Consider the following 18,816-nt stretch of genomic DNA (forward strand, 5'->3'; position numbering starts at 1 on the left):
ACATTCTCAGTAGCTCTGTGGTTCATGGTCAGTATCCGTGAGACAGACATTTTATGTTGTGAATTTACCCCACAGATCATTTGAAGGTAGCACGGTGTCCGCTACCCAGCAAGGGACATATTTACAAGCCTCATATAAAATACCCTTCTCTGTCTGGCCACATAATTTATGAACAGCTCATGCTCTCTCGCCTTTGAAAATGGTTCCTGCATCACAACTCAGAATGGAGGGGCAAAGGATTCTGGGAATTGGAAAGCCAGAGTCTCTCTTTGTGTGTGTGTAGACAAGCTGTAGCTGTATGCTCCTCAAATATTGAAACATACTAAGGAAAGAAGCAGTACTGAAATGAATTCAACATAACAGAAGCAGCATGATGTCTCATGTACTTCTTTGGCATAAGCTGTCACAGGCCAAGTAGATTCTCTAGCGCCATTCCTTTGCCCAGCTTTACTCCCCCACAAGATACGTGTGACGCAGATCTTGGAAGACAGCAGTCAAGTGGAGAATGGCTGCAGGTAGCCTGCGAAGCAGCCTGTCAAAGCCTTCCCCTTCTGGCCTGCCCAATGGTGGCCCTGCCAATCATGCATGGGGAGGAACCATGCAAAGAAGCCTCTTTCCACAGTCATGGACAGAGTGCCATTCTTGTTCTCCTGATCTGCTCTCTTCCTGAATTCCAGTTTCAGTGGGATAATCCCAAAAATTAATTCTGGAATTGGAGCATGCCCAGTTTGCTGTGGTGATCAGTTCCCTTTGTTCACTTGCTTCTTTCCCCCTTCTCTGAGTTTACAGAAGCACAGCCAAAAAGCAGCCTTGCTAGGCATTGTGCATCAAATTGTATCCAGATTCTTTTGGTGCAGTGTTTTACCAGTGTGGACTCATCAGTGAAACACTGCACAAAGAGTTTTAACACAACATTTTTATAATGCTTTTCCCAGTGTTTTATCAATGTGCACAGCCACATCAGTACTGAGGAAACCAAAAGCTATGGCAAATTGTGTAGTGGCCATTTCAGAATGAATGGCAGTGGATATGAATGGGCATCAAGAGAACTCCCAAATTCCTCTTGCATTCATTCATTCATTCATTTTAACATTAAAGTACATTGCAGTTGTCTCACCTGGATGCTATTGGGGCATGGATAACTGGCCAGGTCTCAGTGCAGATGCTTGAAATCTATGTTGGCAGTCTTTTTTCTTGGTGTGTGTGTGCAGATGATAAAATCTCTGAAGAAGGCCATGGCTCCCGTGGTCAGCGATGTCACAGTGGAATGGGTCTTCCCTGAAACGACAGAAGTCCTCATCTCGCCAGTCAGCGCCAGCTGCCTTTTCCCCGGTGACCGGCTGGTTGGCTACAGTATTGTCTGTGACACATCCTTGTATGTTTCTAACCCCAGGCTGGTGAGTCACCACCGCAGCAGAACTTCTGCTTAGCTTGGAGCTGTTGGTGGGATGCTGTCAGGATCCCAGCAGCAGTAAGACTTGTAAACTCAGATCCTGGAGTCCTTCAGAGTTCTCTGGGAGGTCCAATTTGGCTTCTGGTTCAAGCCTTGGCTCCCAGTATCCCAGAATGCGTTGTAAGCTGGAACAAACAGTCAGGAAGTTTCATATGTTCATGGCTCCAAGACCATCTAGCCAGCCTTATCTCTTAAGCTGCACAGCTAGAGTAACACAGTTTTTCTCTCAGCACTCTGGAGCTCAGTGATGATGATGTCATCACTGAGTGTTCCACAGCCAACCCTGCGCAGCCACAGTAGGGCTCCTCGCACTCCACTCAAGTTAGAAGCAGCATTGCTTCTAGCACTGAGACTGTACACCAAGGGTGCAATCCTAACCAACTTTCCAGCAACAAGGTAAGGGCAATGCAGCTCTGAAGTAAGAGAACAAACATTGTCTTACCTTGAGGAGGTCTCCATGACTGCCACCCAAATGCAGGATGCAGCGCATGCCCCATTGGCACAGCTGTGTTATTGCAGGAAAGTTGATTAGGATTTGGGCCTAAGTGCCGTCACCCTTCCTTACACTGAAACTTGCCCCACCGAACACATGTATCTGAAACTGGCTCTGCAGCAGTAGCAGTGCTCTCACCTGCCGCTGCTCCTTCCCCTCACTGTCCCTGAATATGAAAAGGAAGAGAGGAGGAGTTTGGAGGAGAAGAGAACAATGGGCTAGAGTGTCCCCACAGTGCTCTCGCTCACCACTGTCTTCTCCTCCACACCTCCTCTTCTGCTCCCTCTTCCTTTTCAAATTCAGGGAAACAAGGAACACTAAAGTTGGGCAGACTGACAGAGGAAGCTGCCACCCCCTCCATTTAGCCTCCTGAGGCGACTGCCTCAGTCAGCCTCATGGATGAGCCAATTTCTAAAACCAGAACCTAAAAGCTGGGCTGTGAGAAGAAACCAAATATTTCATCTGACCAGATTTCCTGCCTCCTTTTCTTCCTCCCCCCAGGACAAGAGACGCCGTTACAGCATGCTGCATTCCCAGGAGTCAGGCAGCTCCGTCTTCTTCCACTCACAGGAGGAGGGAGGTGCTGCAGACCCTTGGGGCTACGGCAAGGATTCAGAAAGCGGGTTCCCATCAGAGCAGACTCCTGAACTCCTAGACGTTGGCGGGGATCTGGGAAGTGAGTCCGACCTGGAGTCTGGTGAGTTCCCTCAGCTCTTTGGGCATGTTCACTTGCTGCTAGAGGTCAGCACGCATCTCCCATTGTGATCCTCAATTATTCCCGCGACTCGCTCTGACTTCCATTCCACTCCTCCAGAATTCCTCCATAATTCAGAGAATTTCTAGAACCTGCTGCAGAAAATCCTGCAGAGATACATCAGGCAGACTCCTTAAGGCACGGAGCATTCTTCTGTGTCTGGAATGGAAATGACTGAGTGCTCCAGTAATGCCCAGAGAAAAGGGCACAATTGCCCTGCTCCCACCAGAGGCTGAATAAAAGGAGGCAACACCAAAGCAATGAATCAAGCAGAGACACTGTGGTCAACCTCCTATGTGGGTGGCTCCTTCGGGCTCCCTAAATTATTTCATTGGTCTATTTCTCATGGTACACAAAGTGAAAGTGACTGCCTTTGGGGAAGCCATGACTGTTGAACCAATACTCCTATGTCACTTGGTGTGATATTTTCTTAGGGACAGATGTGAACGTGTCCTCACAGCGGAGGGCGTATAGCACCAGTCAGATTGCTGACCGTGAACCATTCCGGAAGGTCCCCACCGCCAGCGACCCCAGCTCGGCCCTGATCAAGAACCCCCTTCGGAAGGCCCAGTTGCAGGATCTTAGCCAGCTGAGCCCCGAACCGCAGCCCTGGCAGGGCGACTTTCAGGTCAGTCTCCTTTGTGTCCCTGTCTTTGAAGGCAAAGCAAAGGCAAAAAGGGTTGAAGCTGAGACGGAAGCCTGACAAGTCAGTGCAGCCGTGGGAAGAAGCAGGACAGGTCTCCCCTTAAACAACCTTTCCCTTTTATGCCTGGAATTGCCTCCCAAAAACTTCAGTGGTACCACCATGTTGATTTCCTTTACATCCCTCCTCAGGATCCACCTTTTGCCCAATCCCTTCATCCCACCCTGCTATACTGCAATGGTTCATGCTCAGTTTTGAAGTGCAGGAGCTCATCAGGATACTCCACCACAGCTATGCCCCCTTGAGGCTGCACAGCAAAAAAGCAACATTTTCATTTCTTCATTATAGTTCGATCTTATTGTTGACATCCTTCAGTCTCAGAAGACTATGGTGTCACGCTCTGAATGGTGGTTCTGGAACAGAGTGTCCTCTCCAGTGCGCGAAGCCTGGGTAAAGTAGATATGGAGGACAGACTGTTACCCTTGCAGCAAATCCCCCCTCTCCATGTTGCTGAAATGGTCCAATGGAAAGGCAGAGGCCAATACGGTTGGTTCCAGTGGCGTCGCAGGAGTTGCCAGAATGTGACTGTGTTCAGCCATGAACTGCCGCAGGGACTCCGGCTCCGGATTTTGCCTCGAGGTTGACTCCTGAAACCTTTTTCATAACTGGATGTAGCCACAAGGCAATGGAGGTTTGGGATCAGAGTTTTCCTTCTCTCAGATGAGCTGCCTTCCCAGGCTATTGAGTTCCATCTACCTGGTGGTTGTTTAGTCGCCTCTTACGACAAGTGCAGCCAAACTGAGGGCCTATTCTTATCCCCAGCCCCCAGGGGAGATCGGTTCGATCAGTTTGCAACATTTGACACATGTTTTAAAGATCCAGCTCTTTTCATATGGAACTCTTGGGTTGCAACTGTTTAAAAAATATATGAAAATTGAACAACAGGGCTTGAAAAATATTTCAGATAAATCAAAAAATATATTAGAATGTTAGCTTATGCCCGCGCCCGGCCAGCGTAAGTCCCTTGCGCTGGCCTGGGAGGGCCATAAAGCATGTTTGCACCTTCATGTGAGTACACTGAGCCAGCGCAGGGATGCATGCTGGCCTGCGGAGGCCGGATCCAGCCTCTGTGCCAACCAAAACTGATAAGTTAGTGCTGATCAAGCTTGGCTGGCGAAGGAGTCAGGGGGGAGCTTGGGGAGGGTGAGGAGGAAGCGAGGAAGAGGTGTTTTGGGGTGGGGGAGGGTGGGCAACAGGGGGGCCCATGGGCGAGCCAGGATCAGGCACTTATGCTGGATCCTCGCCCCATTCCTGGGCAGCATGGAGCGAATCTCTTCAAGTGACACAGATTTGAGTAGACCCATTGGGGCCATTGAGGCTCTTCCCGGAGTAAGGGGAATTTTTTCCCTTTGCCTCAGGCCGAGCTTCAGCCAACCTGAAATTTGCATTGGATACAGCGCAGCCCCCCCCCCCAGCTTGCTTGCTTGTTCCAACTCAAGTTAGGATTGCACTGACTGTCTCTCAGGAAGTCCTTGGGACACTAATGGATGCTCCTAGACCAATTTCTCAGTTTGCGTCCTGCTGAGTCTGATGTTTCTTTTCTTGGATAAGGTCCTTTGAAAAAGGTTTCAAAAGCACCACCTGAGCACTCTTGCTCAGGATGATGTCACCCTCCTGCTGACTTCAAAGGCAGCCCCAGGTAGAGCACATTGCAGCAATCTAATCACTAAGGAATGGATGATCATGGCTCAGGTATGGTCATAACCAGCACACTAGCCAAAGCCGAGCGAAAGCTATTCTGGTCACCGTCGCCACCAGCAACTGTGAATCCAGTTAAAACTGGAAATGAGGAGGAATAAAATATAGGGCAGAGAAAATCAAAAGGAATGGAACAAGAGAAATCCTCTTGGCCCTACTTGGGATTCTGATCATTGACTACAAAAGCCATTTTGTTTTTAAATGCTATCTTGTTGCCTGGCGTCTCTTGTACCAAGTAGCGTTTGGGGGATTCCTAGGGCTGCTTATCTAAGTGACATTTTGAAGAAGCGGAGGCGTCAGAGTTCATTTTCTCCATCTCTGAAAGGTCAGCACATCAGGTGGGCGTCTTAAGCAATCTCACACAGCTTTGGACTCCCGGGAGAAAGGGAGTGTGTGTGTATTGGGGGGGGGGTGCGGATTCACCAGGACACCTGAAGACAAAGGAGCGGGGACAAAGGAGCGAATAAGCAGCCCATCCTGGGGCATTCCGTGTATAAATGCTTTTATGCGAATGCCCGAAGTCTACGAGCAAAGGTGGGAGAACTGGAATGTCTGGTGACAAGGGAAAATATTGACATAGTGGGCATAACGGAAACCTGGTGGAATGCGGAGAATCAGTGGGATACCGCAATCCTGGGCTATAAACTCTACAGGAGGGACAGGCAGGGGCGTGTTGGAGGTGGGGTGGCCCTTTATGTTAAGGAAGGGATAGAATCCAGCAAAGTAGAGATTGAAGGTGGGTCCGACTCCACCGTAGAATCTCTGTGGGTTAAATTACCAGGCTTGAGCAGCGATGTAATACTGGGGGTGTGCTATCGTCCTCCAGACCAGAAATCTGATGGGGACCTTGAAATGAGGAAACAGATCAGGGAGGTGACAAGGAAGGACAGGGTTGTAATCATGGGGGACTTCAATTATCCTCATATTGACTGGGTCAATTTGTGTTCTGGTCACGATAAGGAAACCGGATTTCTTGACGTGCTAAATGACTGTGGCTTAGATCAGCTAGTCACGGAGCCCACCAGAGGACAGGTGACTCTGGATTTAATTTTGTGCGGTACGCAGGACCTGGTTAGAGATGTAAACGTTACTGATTCATTGGGGAACAGTGATCATGCTGCGATCCGTTTTGACATGCACGTTGGGGGAAGAATACCAGGCAAATCTCTAACAAAAACCCTTGACTTCCGACGGGCGGACTTCCCTCAAATGAGGAGGCTGGTTAGAAGGAGGTTGAAAGGAAGGGTAAAAAGAGTCCAGTCTCTCCAGAGTGCATGGAGGCTGCTTAAAACAACAGTAATAGAGGCCCAGCAGAAGTGTATACCGCAAATAAAGAAGGGTTCCACTAAATCCAGGAGAGTGCCCGCATTGCTAACCAGCCAAGTTAGAGAGGCTGTGAAGGGCAAGGAAGCTTCCTTCCGTAAATGGAAGTCTTGCCCTAATGAAGAGAATAAAAAGGAACATAAACTGTGGCAAAAGAAATGTAAGAAGGTGATAGGGGAGGCCAAGCGAGACTATGAGGAACGCATGGCCAGCAACATTAAGGGGAATAATAAAAGCTTCTTCAAATATGTTAGAAGCAGGAAACCCGCCAGAGAAGCGGTTGGCCCTCTGGATGGTGAGGGAGGGAAAGGGGAGATAAAAGGAGACTTAGAGATGGCAGAGAAATTAAATGAGTTCTTTGCATCTGTCTTCACGGCAGAAGACCTCGGGCAGATACCGCTGCCCGAACGGCCCCTCCTGACCGAGGAGTTAAGTCAGATAGAGGTTAAAAGAGAAGATGTTTCAGACCTCATTGATAAATTAAAGATCAATAAGTCACCGGGCCCTGATGGCATACACCCAAGGGTTATTAAGGAATTGAAGAATGAAGTTGCAGATCTCTTGACTAAGGTATGCAACTTGTCCCTCAAAACGGCCACGGTACCAGAAGATTGGAGGATGGCAAATGTCACGCCTATTTTTAAAAAGGGAAAGAGGGGGGACCCGGGAAACTATAGGCCGGTCAGCCTAACATCTATACCGGGTAAGATGGTGGAATGCCTCATCAAAGATAGGATCTCAAAACACATAGACAAACAGGCCTTGCTGAGGGAGAGTCAGCATGGCTTCTGTAAGGGTAAGTCTTGCCTCACAAACCTTATAGAATTCTTTGAAAAGGTCAACAGGCATGTGGATGCGGGAGAACCCGTGGACATTATATATCTGGACTTTCAGAAGGCGTTTGACACGGTCCCTCACCAAAGGCTACTGAAAAAACTCCACAGTCAGGGAATTAGAGGACAGGTCCTCTTGTGGATTGAGAACTGGTTGGAGGCCAGGAAGCAGAGAGTGGGTGTCAATGGGCAATTTTCACAATGGAGAGAGGTGAAAAGCGGTGTGCCCCAAGGATCTGTCCTGGGACCGGTGCTTTTCAACCTCTTCATAAATGACCTGGAGACAGGGTTGAGCAGTGAAGTGGCTAAGTTTGCAGACGACACCAAACTTTTCCGAGTGGTAAAGACCGGAAGTGATTGTGAGGAGCTCCAGAAGGATCTCTCCAGACTGGCAGAATGGGCAGCAAAATGGCAGATGCGCTTCATTGTCAGTAAGTGTAAAGTCATGCACATTGGGGCAAAAAATCAAAACTTTAGATATAGGCTGATGGGTTCTGAGCTGTCTGTGACAGATCAGGAGAGAGATCTTGGGGTGGTGGTGGACAGGTCGATGAAAGTGTCGACCCAATGTGCGGTGGCAGTGAAGAAGGCCAATTCTATGCTTGGGATCATTAGGAAGGGTATTGAGAACAAAACGGTTAGTATTATAATGCCGTTGTACAAATCTATGGTAAGGCCACACCTGGAGTATTGTGTCCAGTTCTGGTCACCGCATCTCAAAAAAGACATAGTGGAAATGGAAAAGGTGCAAAAGAGAGCGACTAAGATGATTACGGGGCTGGGGCACCTTCCTTATGAGGAAAGGCTACGGCGTTTGGGCCTCTTCAGCCTAGAAAAGAGACGCTTGAGGGGGGACATGATTGAGATATACAAAATTATGCAGGGGATGGACAGAGTGGATAGGGAGATGCTCTTTACACTCTCACATAATACCAGAACCAGGGGACATCCACTAAAATTGAGTGTTGGGCGGGTTAGGACAGACAAAAGAAAATATTTCTTTACTCAGCGCGTGGTTGGTCTGTGGAACTCCTTGCCACAGGATGTGGTGCTGGCGTCTAGCCTAGATGCCTTTAAAAGGGGATTGGACGAGTTTCTGGAGGAAAAATCCATTATGGGGTACAAGCCATGATGTGTATGCGCAACCTCCTGATTTTAGGAATGGGTTAAGTCAGAATGCCAGATGTAGGGGAGGGCACCAGGATGAGGTCTCTTGTTATCTGGTGTGCTCCCTGGGGCATTTGGTGGGCCGCTGTGAGATACAGGAAGCTGGACTAGATGGGCCTATGGCCTGATCCAGTGGGGCTGTTCTTATGTTCTTATGTTCTTAAGACATATTCCCGCAACTCAAAAATGTATTTTTGTGGAATCTAGATAGATTCATATCCCCCAGCTGGGGACCAAATGGGGTCCAAGGAAATCAGATCTGCTCAGAATGAATCGATTTATTGGTTGGAAACAGCTCAGCTTATTTCTAGGCATTCCCAAATCAACCCTGGGAGATGTGTCCATCACAAATTATAACAGTTTGCAGATGAAGTGACTTCAGTGTGCAGAATTTGGGTGATGGTGTGCAAAGATAAGAGAAAGAGGAAGTGCCCTGACCAGAAAAGAAAAAGAGGTGGCCAACTTCAAAAAGTGTGTATGTATGTCTTTATATCTTACAGCCCAATCCTAGGCTTGTCTACTCAAAAGTAAAACCCTTTGAGTTTAATAGGGCATACTCCCAGGTAAATGTGGATAAGATTGCAGCTCTAGAGCCCAATCCTACCCCCCACCAAAGCAAAGATAGCAATGCCGTCAATGGAACATGTGCGACATGCTATGGTGGGGGGAGGGGCAACCAGGTAGCCAGAAAGGTATGTAAAAATCTTTCTGATATCCAACAGGGATCTCTTCTCTTGCAACTTAAGCTCATTAGAAATAAATCAATTTATTTCTACTGTCTGAGGCATTAGAGAATGAATATTCGCCCTGTTCCATATGACAACACTTCAGGTCTTGGAAAAGTGCCATCATGTCTCCCCTCAACCCCATAGTGGAGCTGTAAGTGCCACACAACACCAAAACATGCAATGTAAGCTGCCCCTCACTCTCAGAGCCTGTCTGGGGATGAAAGCATCACAGAGGACACTTTATCCTCACTGATAAAGATGTTGATGAATGTGAGCCGGGTGAGAACTCTTAAAAAAAAAAAAAAAAGACAAGCTTTTTCAGAATTCGCACTAAGAAAACATGTAAATACAAGCTGATTCTGAAACTGAGCTGAGGGGAGTTTCCCCATTGCTAAATCAGGGTGTGCCCTGGCTGAGACGATCATGGCAAGCGGGCACCAAAGAGTCAAGTCATGGCAAGTGGGTGCCAAAGAGGCAAGTCATCATGGCAGAGGACAGAGAAGAGGACCAAAGCTTTCCTCTGCTGCCCCAGTGGGTGGAATTAGATCTTATGGCAGGAGCCACCAAACTATCTCCTATATGCTACCTCCAGCCCACCACCAACACATTTTGACAAGCCCACTGAACTCAGTGGTATTAAAATTGCATGTACTTTTCCCCTTCTCTCCCTTCCCCCCCCCCCACCTACCAGTAGGCACCAGACATTTTTGTCCTGCTGGATAAAGCAACTGCTGGGCTGGGTCACTGTTGCTGAGAACCCAACTGGGAGAGAGAGGCAGAGTACAGCTCTGCAGCACTGATACTTTGCCAATATTTTTCCTCTGTATTGAAAATTCCACAACAAAGTATCTATATCACCTTTTTTCAGTGTTTGTCCCTGACAGACCAGGGACAGACTGCACTTGCTCCCGGTGTGGAAGGGATTGTCACTCCCGAATTGGCCTTTTCAGCCACACTAGATGCTGTTCCAGAACCACCATTCAGAGCGCGATACCAGAGTCTCTCGAGACTGAAGGTTGCCAACAGCCCCTGCTGTACCACCTTGCATGGTCCATTTGTTGTAAATACCACCAGAAGTAACTGATGAGGATGTCAGCACCAGTTCCTTCCAAATCAGAAGGCCAAACGCAGTGTAACAAACACCAGTAAGAGGCTCAGGGCAGATGGGAGGGCTTTTTTGAGTTTACAAAAAGCACATTGCAGGCACTCTGCCCACCGAGCTGAGCCTTGTTTATTGCATTGCTGGTCTCGCTAACAAGTGGTGGGGTCTGGGGGTCCTGTGTGTGTCACCAGACACCACCTCAAGTACTACTGCTAGTACAAGTACCACTGATTGAAAAACACTGATCTATATTATTTTCTGTCATTGATCTGCTCCAGCCGATCCCAAGAACAAACCTTATGTTGTGGCCCTGGCAGCTTGGGAATGCCTATCTTTTGGGCATAAGCTACAGCAGGGGAGATTTCCAATGAATGTTAGGAAAATCCCCCTAAGGGCAGTTCAACAAGGGAACCAGTTACCTTGGGAAACAACATCTCTCCCTTCCTAGAGGTCTTCAAGCAGAGGCTGGACAGCCATGTCTTTGGAATGCTTTTGGTCAATACATCCTGCATGGAATGGAGGGATAGGACCAGGTGGCCTACAAGCTCCACACGAGGATTTGATGGGAGGGATCATCACCAGGTCACTACCCACTGCCAAATATTTCCAGCAGCTCATGGATCGTTTTAGCAAGGCCTGCCAAGATTTTGGACTGACAATCAGCCTGAAGAAAACACAGTTCATGGTTCAGGATGTGGACTCACCTCCCTGCATTACAATCTCTGCGCATGAACTGGAGGTTGTCCATGACTTTGTGTACCTTGGCTCAACGATCTCCGACACTCTTTCTCTCGATACCGAGCTAAACAAACACATCGGTAAAGCAGCTACCACATTTTCCAGACTCACAAAGAAAGTCTGGTCCAACAAGAAGCTGACGGAACATACCAAGATCCAGGTCTACAGAGCTTGCATCCTGAGTACACTTCTGTACTGCAGCGAGTCATGGACTCTTCACTCACAACAGGAGAGGAAACTGAACGCTTTCCACATGCGCTGCCTCCGACGCATTCTCAGCATCACCTGGCAGGACAAAGTTCCAAACAACACAGTCTTGGAACGTGCTGGAGTCCCTAGCATGTATGCACTGCTGAAATAGAGGCGCCTGCATTGGCTCGGTCATGTTGTGAGAATGGATGATGGCCGGATCCCAAAGGATCTCCTTTATGGAGAACTCGTGCAAGGAAAGCGTCCTACAGGTAGACCACAGCTGTGATACAAGGACATCTGCAAGAGGGATCTGAAGGCCTTAGGAGTGGACCTCAACAAGTGGGAAACCCTGGCCTCTGAGCGGCCCGCTTGGAGGCAGGCTGTGCAGCATGGCCTTTCCCAGTTTGAAGAGACACTTGGCCAACAGTCTGAGGCAAAGAGGCAAAGAAGGAAGGCCCATAGCCAGGGAGACAGACCAGGGACAGACTGCACTTGCTCCCGGTGTGGAAGGGACTGTCACTCCCGAATCGGCCTTTTCAGCCACACTAGACGCTGTGCCAGAACCACCTTTCAGAGCGCGATACCAGAGTCTTTCGAGACTGAAGGTTACCAACATGGTCTGCATTTAAGGGGACCAAAAGGGGGGGGGTTGGAGATTTTATGTGATTCATACACTACCTATTGCAGTGCTGGATGAAACACACACACACACACACACACACACTTTAATCCTTTGATGTCTTCCTAAAAAAATGTCTTCTAAAAAACATCGAGGACCCAGAAAGTCATTGCCTGGTTCTGACTTGGTTACCAAGCAACAGAGCCCTGGCATCTTGCATTACATCTTTTCCTCTGTAATTAGAACAGTTGCCTGCATGAAGTTCTTGTGTTTTGCTTTTATCTTCATCCTGGGAAAACAAAGCAAAATGCCAGAAACAAAGGACTCATCTAGTCCAACTTCCTGGATCTCACAGTGGCCCAATAGATGTCTCAGGGAGCACACAAGACAACAAGACCCCTGTACCCTGTTGCCACCCCCTTGCACCTGGCATTCTGAGGTAGCCTACTTCTAAAATGAAGGGGTTGCATGTAGTCCTCTTGGTTAGTAACCTGTGATGAACCTTTCCTCTATCGATCTGTCCAATTCCCTTTTAATGGGATCTAGGCCATGTGGGGTTGTGTGCCATTTCCTGTAGAGCAGTGGTTCCCAAACTTTTTTTGCATCAGGACCCACTTTTTAAAATGACACCCTCTCGGGACCCACCTAGCTTTATGAGACCAAAAAAAGCCAGTTTTACTTTACCTGGCCTGGAGGGCCAGCGCAGCGCTGACTAGCTCAAGCCTCTGTTTTATCCTTTTTACTCTGATGGGACGAGCACATTCTGGAGCATCTGTTGAACTCCGTGTGCATCGGATTGGGACCATTCTGGTGATCTTGCATTTCCCTTCGCCTGACTTCTGATAGAAGTTGCCTGCTCATGAGTAAACACACACGTGTGGTTCAATTGCACTTTCCATGGGCCTCAATACATTTTCCTTGTCAGGCATCGGCTTATCAGTTTCACGACCCACCAACAATCAGGTTGCGACCCACTGGTGGGTCCCAACCCACACTTTGAGGAACACCGCTGAAGAGGTTTACCAGGGACAGGGACCAAAAAGGAGGGGCTGCCCCAGTTAAACAGGCTTGGCTGGACTTTGCATTCCTTTACTGAGCTGATGGAGACCCTACTGCCATGGGATATGAGATGCACTGCCAACACTCTATCAATAACATGTTTTAAAGCTGTATCTCCAAAACAGCTGGTGTGTTTTTGCTAACTAAGGCCCAATCCTAAAGATTGCTGGCTGGCTCACTGCCGGCGCACGTTGTCGCAAACATGCCATAAGGCACATTTGCGAGCCCTAGCACCGGTGCTAGCCCAGCGCTGGCCAGTGCTGATCTAGTAGCGGTGGAGCACTGGAACTCCGGTGGTCACATGGATTGCTGGGCAGCGGAGAGGTAGGTGGGGGTGTGGGGGAAGGCAGGGAGACAGCATTCCGGGGCTGCGAGAAGGAGGGTGGGGAGGTGGCATGCCGGGGGGAGGGAGCAGGGCAGGAGAGAGGCAGGACTAGTGGGCCAAAGGAGGAGGCCACACCTCTCCTCCCGCTTCACCACCCTTTGCCCTTTCTGTCTTCTCAGTCTTTCACCACCGGGCCCCACATCTCAACCACAAGAATACGGGGAGTCGGTGCGAGGCGGCCATCCTTGCTTCAGCAGAATCGCCTCTCACTGTGCCATGACCTGGATCCGCCACAGCTGCATCTCAGCATCGTGCCAACAGTAACAGGGAAGAGCTCTGGCTACCTTGAGGCCAGTTCTCCCCTCCTGGGATCCTATGCAGAGAGCCGAAGTCCTGGAGATCTAGGTGAGGCATCCTTTTCCAACACAATCACTTCCACCTAAGGATCTAAGTAGATCTGCCGGTCTCACTTGGGGAATTCCTTCATGCCACCAAAATTAGTTGCAGCTGGTGAAGCCAGTCCTTTTGCTTGGGCCGACGATCCAAGGATGGGCAATTAAGAGCAGCTCGGTCTGAGCAGCCAACCAGGAGTGAATAGGACCAGGCAGAACGCTATTGGCCTGTCACCTGGTGAGATGGTGGCTACAACCTCCTTCTGTCCATTAACCATGTTGTTGCAGAACAGCAGCGAGCAGCGCCATCTTTGGCGACCACATTGTGGCATCAGGACATCCCTGCATGAGTTCCTGCCTGGTGACCCTTTACACCTTGGCTAGCCTGTGATAAAATTTACTTGTTTCATGTGGGAATTTTGGGTTCTGCATAAGTGTTCCATTTGGAGATGGAATAATTTCAGCTTGTGGAGAGGATGTGCATTTGTCTGTTCTTAAATTCTGCTGGCTACCCATGAGTTTCGTCCCTCAGTCAAAAGTTGGGTGACCAACAGCCCCATGAGCAGGTAAAGAAAACAAGGAGATGAAGCAAACACACAAAACTAGAACCCCAAAAGTAGAACTTGGAGTTGTGGAAAGGAAGAGTGGAGGAAAGAAGAGTGGTGGCACCACCTCCCTCACTTCCACTTGCGCCTCTTTTTCTCTGGGCGCAATCCAGAGAATGCTTTACCCATCCAGAGAATGGGAGGAGTGCTAGCAGTGGAGGAAAGTGGGTGGGTGGAGATGGGTGCCTCCCCCACCTAATCCCTGAGATGACTGCTTCCATTGTCCTCATGGATGGGCCAGCCCTGTGTAAGGCTTTGAGCTTTTGATGTGCTGTGCTTATAATAATCCTCATTGTGTGTATTGTACTTATATAAACATTTTAGAGCCCAGTCCTAAGCATGTCTACTCAGAAGTAAGTCCCATTGCAGTCAATGGGGCTTACCTCCAGGAAAGTGTGAATAGGATTGGGCTGTTAGTTGTCCTCATATTGTGCAGATAAGCAAATTCATTGCTCTGAATAAGGTTAGACAAGTTCTGAGCTAGCTGAACAAACGGCTGGACTTTAAGGCCACCTCATGTTCACTGCTTGCTGCTCCCTCTTCTGCAGATCCTGCTCAACTCCCTTCCTTCACCTTTGAGACATCAGATTGGGACCCCCACAGCCTGGATGGTCAATCAGCTGCGAGTAGCTTGCAGCGCTCCCCAAGGTCCATCTGCAAGGCTGTGGTGAAAGGGTTACAGGGCAACGAGCCTGTCCAGTGGGAGGTCACCTTCGACATGGGACCACTTTTCCGGGGGGGAGAGACCAAGGAAAGCGACGAAGTGGATCTCTGGAACGAAACCTTCCACCACCTGGCTGCCAGGTCCATTGTCCGGGATTTTGAACAACTTGCCGAGAGAGAATGTGAAATAGAGCACGGTAATTTGTACATCTTTCTTAACAACTCTGCTTTGGGGCTGGCCCATGAGGAAGACTGAGGTGGTTGCTTTTGGTGGGAGAAGCCCCTGGCCTCCAAGGCTCATAGATTGGAAGAGGAAGTGGGGAATAGAGAGAGGAAGTTTAGAGGAGCAGAAGACATCTCTGACACTCTAGCCAACACTCTCTTCTCCTCCACACTTCCACTTCTTCACTACCCAATTTATTTCCAATCCAGGAAGCAGGGAGCATCAGATACTAGAACACCACCAGGAAATGTTGGGGAGGAGGACTTGATTGTGAAGTCCTGGGTTGGCCCTGACTGTCTTTATGGGGAATTAGAGGGAGAGAAAAATGGGCTTCCCTAAGCAAGTCCAGCTATGAGGTGGCATCATGATGATTTTACCAACTTGATTTTTACCATATCATGTTGTATGGTGAACCTTTTGTGAGATGCCCTCCCATGTTGAGAGTGGGTGGTGATCAAATCAGGAGAAAATCTTGGGACTGGAATCTGAACATGAGTGACAGAGGGGTGCCAGCAACCTCAGGAGGGCTGCCAGTGGCCTGCTGTGTCATTTCCCTGGTTTAAATCAGCTCTCCGGGACTGCTCTTTGTCCTGCAGGAGGGAGTGCAAAATTATATTAATCTATATACAAATAGACCTTGGTATGAATTTGATGCATTCTGGGGTGACCCTGGGAGGAGCCAGGAACCTCTGCGCCACCCAGAAGTGGGTCTTTAAGCCTAAAAATAGTACTGGATGCTGGGCTATCCACAGTGAATTAAATCAGTGAATGCTGGACTCGCAGATACTGAGGTTGCATTGTATATTATTAAGAATAGTTATAACCCCTAGTTTAACCTCTGCTAACTGAGTAAGAGGCACTTTTTCAAGTGGGTGCTCCTCTTTTTTTTAGCAGGGGGAGAGTAACTGGTCCTCCTCACCCCAGCAGTGTCTTTTCTAGTGACTCCCTGCCTTCTTCTGCATCTTTTTAGATTGTGAGCCCTTTTGGGACAGGGAGCCATTAGTTATTTGATTTTTCTCTGTAAACCGCTTTGTGACCTTTTTGTTCAAAAATAAAAGCGGTATATAAATACTGTTAATAATAATAATAATAATAATAATAATAATATAACCCCCCTTTCAACAAATATGCATGTTTGTATATAGTGGTTCATTGTCTTTAAAACTTGGGACAGCCAGAAATGGTTCCAAACCTCCTAGCGTCAGAGGTGGCATGCCAAATGTCAATACCCCCTTACTTGATGTCATGGCCATCACTGCTCCTCCTCCTCTTCCCCCTCAGTTTCTGGATTGAAGAAGGAAGAGGGAGACAGAGCAGAAAGGTGGAGGGGAGGGGAGGTGATGACTATAGTGACACCGCTCTCCTCTCCTCTCCTCCACACATCCTTTCTGTTCCCTTCTTCCTTTTTCAATCCATGGAGTGGAAGAAGAAATGGCGGAGGCAGGCCTCCCTCTAACCAACCCACCACCTAAGGCAACCAGCCATCTCCTCAGTTGGCCTCATGGATGAGCCGGCTCTGGGAACAACAAAGCAGTGTGCAGAAATATGGTAGCCGCTCTTAGCCCTATTCAAGAGTGACTCTTTCCCCCCAATCTAACAGCCTCTTTCTGTTCACCTCCAGGATCTGGGCGGCGGTACCAGGCCAATGCCATGCACACCAGCAAGGCCTGCAATGTCATCAGCAAGTACACAGCCTTCCTCCCAGTAGACCTGAGCAGCAACAACTACTTGCCAACGGTTGTTGAATATCCCAATTCAGGTAGAGGAGCTTGGCTGGTACTCAGCTAAGGCGGACAATGGCACCTCTTCCTTAGAATCATAGAATGTTAGAATTGGAAGGGCCCTTTGAGGTCATCCAGTCCAACCTCCTGCTCCTACTGCAGCAGGCAACTGCTTTGTTATCCCTGACAGATGGACATCCAGCCTCTGTTTGAAAACTTCCAATGAGGGGGAGCCCGCACCTGCACAAGGCAGATGTTCCAGTGGTGGACGGACCATTAGGAAATTCTTCCTCATATGTAAACTCAGTCCATCCTTCCTTTCGTATAGTTTTTCTGTATCCAAAGTTCTCTGATGGTTCACAGTTGACAAACAAAGAACTGTAAACTTTTCCCATGTTTCCCCATTCTAGAAATCAATGAGTAGAGGTGTTTGTTTCCATTGAGTAAGTAGGATTACAGCCTAAGTCTTACTGAACACAATGGGCTTACTTCTGAGTAAAATAAATAACACTGTTTTGAAACACCTTTATCAATAAGAGCAAAATCCTATGCATGTTTACGCAGAAGTAAGTCCTCATGTGCAGTGGAGCTTACTCCCAGGAAAGTGTGTACAGGATTGTAGCCCTACTTTCTTTTCCTAGATTGGCTTGTTGGTGCTGTCGGGCAGCCCAATCCTGAGCTGCCCAGAGCTCCCAGCTCCAGGGCTGCCGCCAGATCCTACACCTCCCGAGCCACTGTGGGAGGCTCCTCAGGAGAAGGGGATGTTCGTCCCCTTCCCCTAAGTAAGGGAAGCAGCCCCGCAATGGGGCCACTCACTTTAGAGGCAACCAAAGGTCGCCGCTAAAGTAAAGGCGCTCATGTAGGGCAAGCAGCCCTGCATGAGCACCTAGGATCCTGTGGAGCTGTGCTCCATGGATCCGCCTCTCCCCCGCTCCCCGACACACCTCCGCCATGCCCCCAGCCACGCCTTCCCCCACGCCCCGGCCACACTCCGCCTCCTATTCCGCAGCCCGGTGGTCCAGGGGCTCGGTTGGGAGCCCGGCGGTAAGCCCCGCAAACGTTCCTTACGGCACTTTTGTGACTGAGGTCTGCAGCGCGGAGTCGTGCCGCAGACCTCAGGATTGGGCTCTGAGTCAGCACACACAAATGCAGACCAAGATGAAAATCTACCCCAAATCAAAACATTAACTCAAAATTTAAAACAAAAACTCAGACTTTAGATTCTGAAGTATGGGTGTTACACACCTTTAGTTAAAAAAGATGGCTGGTCTGCTAAGAGAAAGAGGTCTATAGAGTCCTGTGGCCAAAACAGCCAATCCCAGAATAGGAAGGGGGGCCATTGTCCTAACTTGACCACCATTAAAGTAACCAGCTTCCTAATTGGGCCATATTGCCCCGTAACGCCAAGAATTCCTTTTTGTTTGTGTCAAGGTCCACTGCTGAAACCAGGCAGCCAGCGGAGCTTAAGTGCCGAGGGAAGGAGACACCGGACGCTCTCCTCTGGGTTGGGACGCAGCCAGTCAACCTGTGGTCAAGACGGAGCAGAGGATGGACTCTATCGTAGGGATGAGCTACTACTTAGTCTTTTTTCTGGGTGCCTCCAATATTTCCCCTTACCTAAGATGTTGGACTTCCAAGTTCCTGATCTTGCTTTTGGTGGAATTGATGCATTAGGAAACTATGTTTCATTTCCAAAATGTGTATGATGAGCACACAAAATTTGGGGAATTTAGGAGAATCCCTTATCCTGGTCAGCTCCTCTCCGTGGATTGAGACAGAAAAAGGTCTTTTCCAGCCGTACCTGGTGATGCCGCCAAGGGTCAATGCTGGAACCTTCTGCATGCAAAATAGGGGCTCTGCCACTGAGTTGTAGCCCTTCCCCACAACCTTGTTGCTCCTTCCAGTAATTTCAATGCATTTCTGACTTTCTCCCTGCTCTCCTTACTCAATATACATGTACACATTGATAAAACACAGCAAAAAAAGCAATCCCAGTGCAACTGTATGCATGATTGCAGGAAGAGA

At 48.8% G+C, this 18,816-nt stretch overlaps 1 protein-coding gene across 1 annotated transcript in view; it reads left to right on the forward strand.

The window, feature by feature from the left end:
* The window catches only part of VWA5B1 (von Willebrand factor A domain containing 5B1), a 57,332-nt gene that overhangs the window by 32,957 nt on the left and 5,559 nt on the right, over window positions 1-18,816 (forward strand). Inside the window, exons 11-17 of the mRNA XM_066637707.1 lie at window positions 1,212-1,397; window positions 2,448-2,643; window positions 3,135-3,313; window positions 13,343-13,592; window positions 14,733-15,044; window positions 16,692-16,829; window positions 18,223-18,351. Coding sequence (XP_066493804.1) covers window positions 1,212-1,397; window positions 2,448-2,643; window positions 3,135-3,313; window positions 13,343-13,592; window positions 14,733-15,044; window positions 16,692-16,829; window positions 18,223-18,351 — 1,390 coding nt within the window. The remainder of the gene's footprint in view (window positions 1-1,211; window positions 1,398-2,447; window positions 2,644-3,134; window positions 3,314-13,342; window positions 13,593-14,732; window positions 15,045-16,691; window positions 16,830-18,222; window positions 18,352-18,816) is intronic.

This window comes from Tiliqua scincoides, chromosome 9 (genome assembly GCF_035046505.1).
Source record: "Tiliqua scincoides isolate rTilSci1 chromosome 9, rTilSci1.hap2, whole genome shotgun sequence".
Classification (NCBI taxonomy): domain Eukaryota; kingdom Metazoa; phylum Chordata; class Lepidosauria; order Squamata; family Scincidae; genus Tiliqua; species Tiliqua scincoides.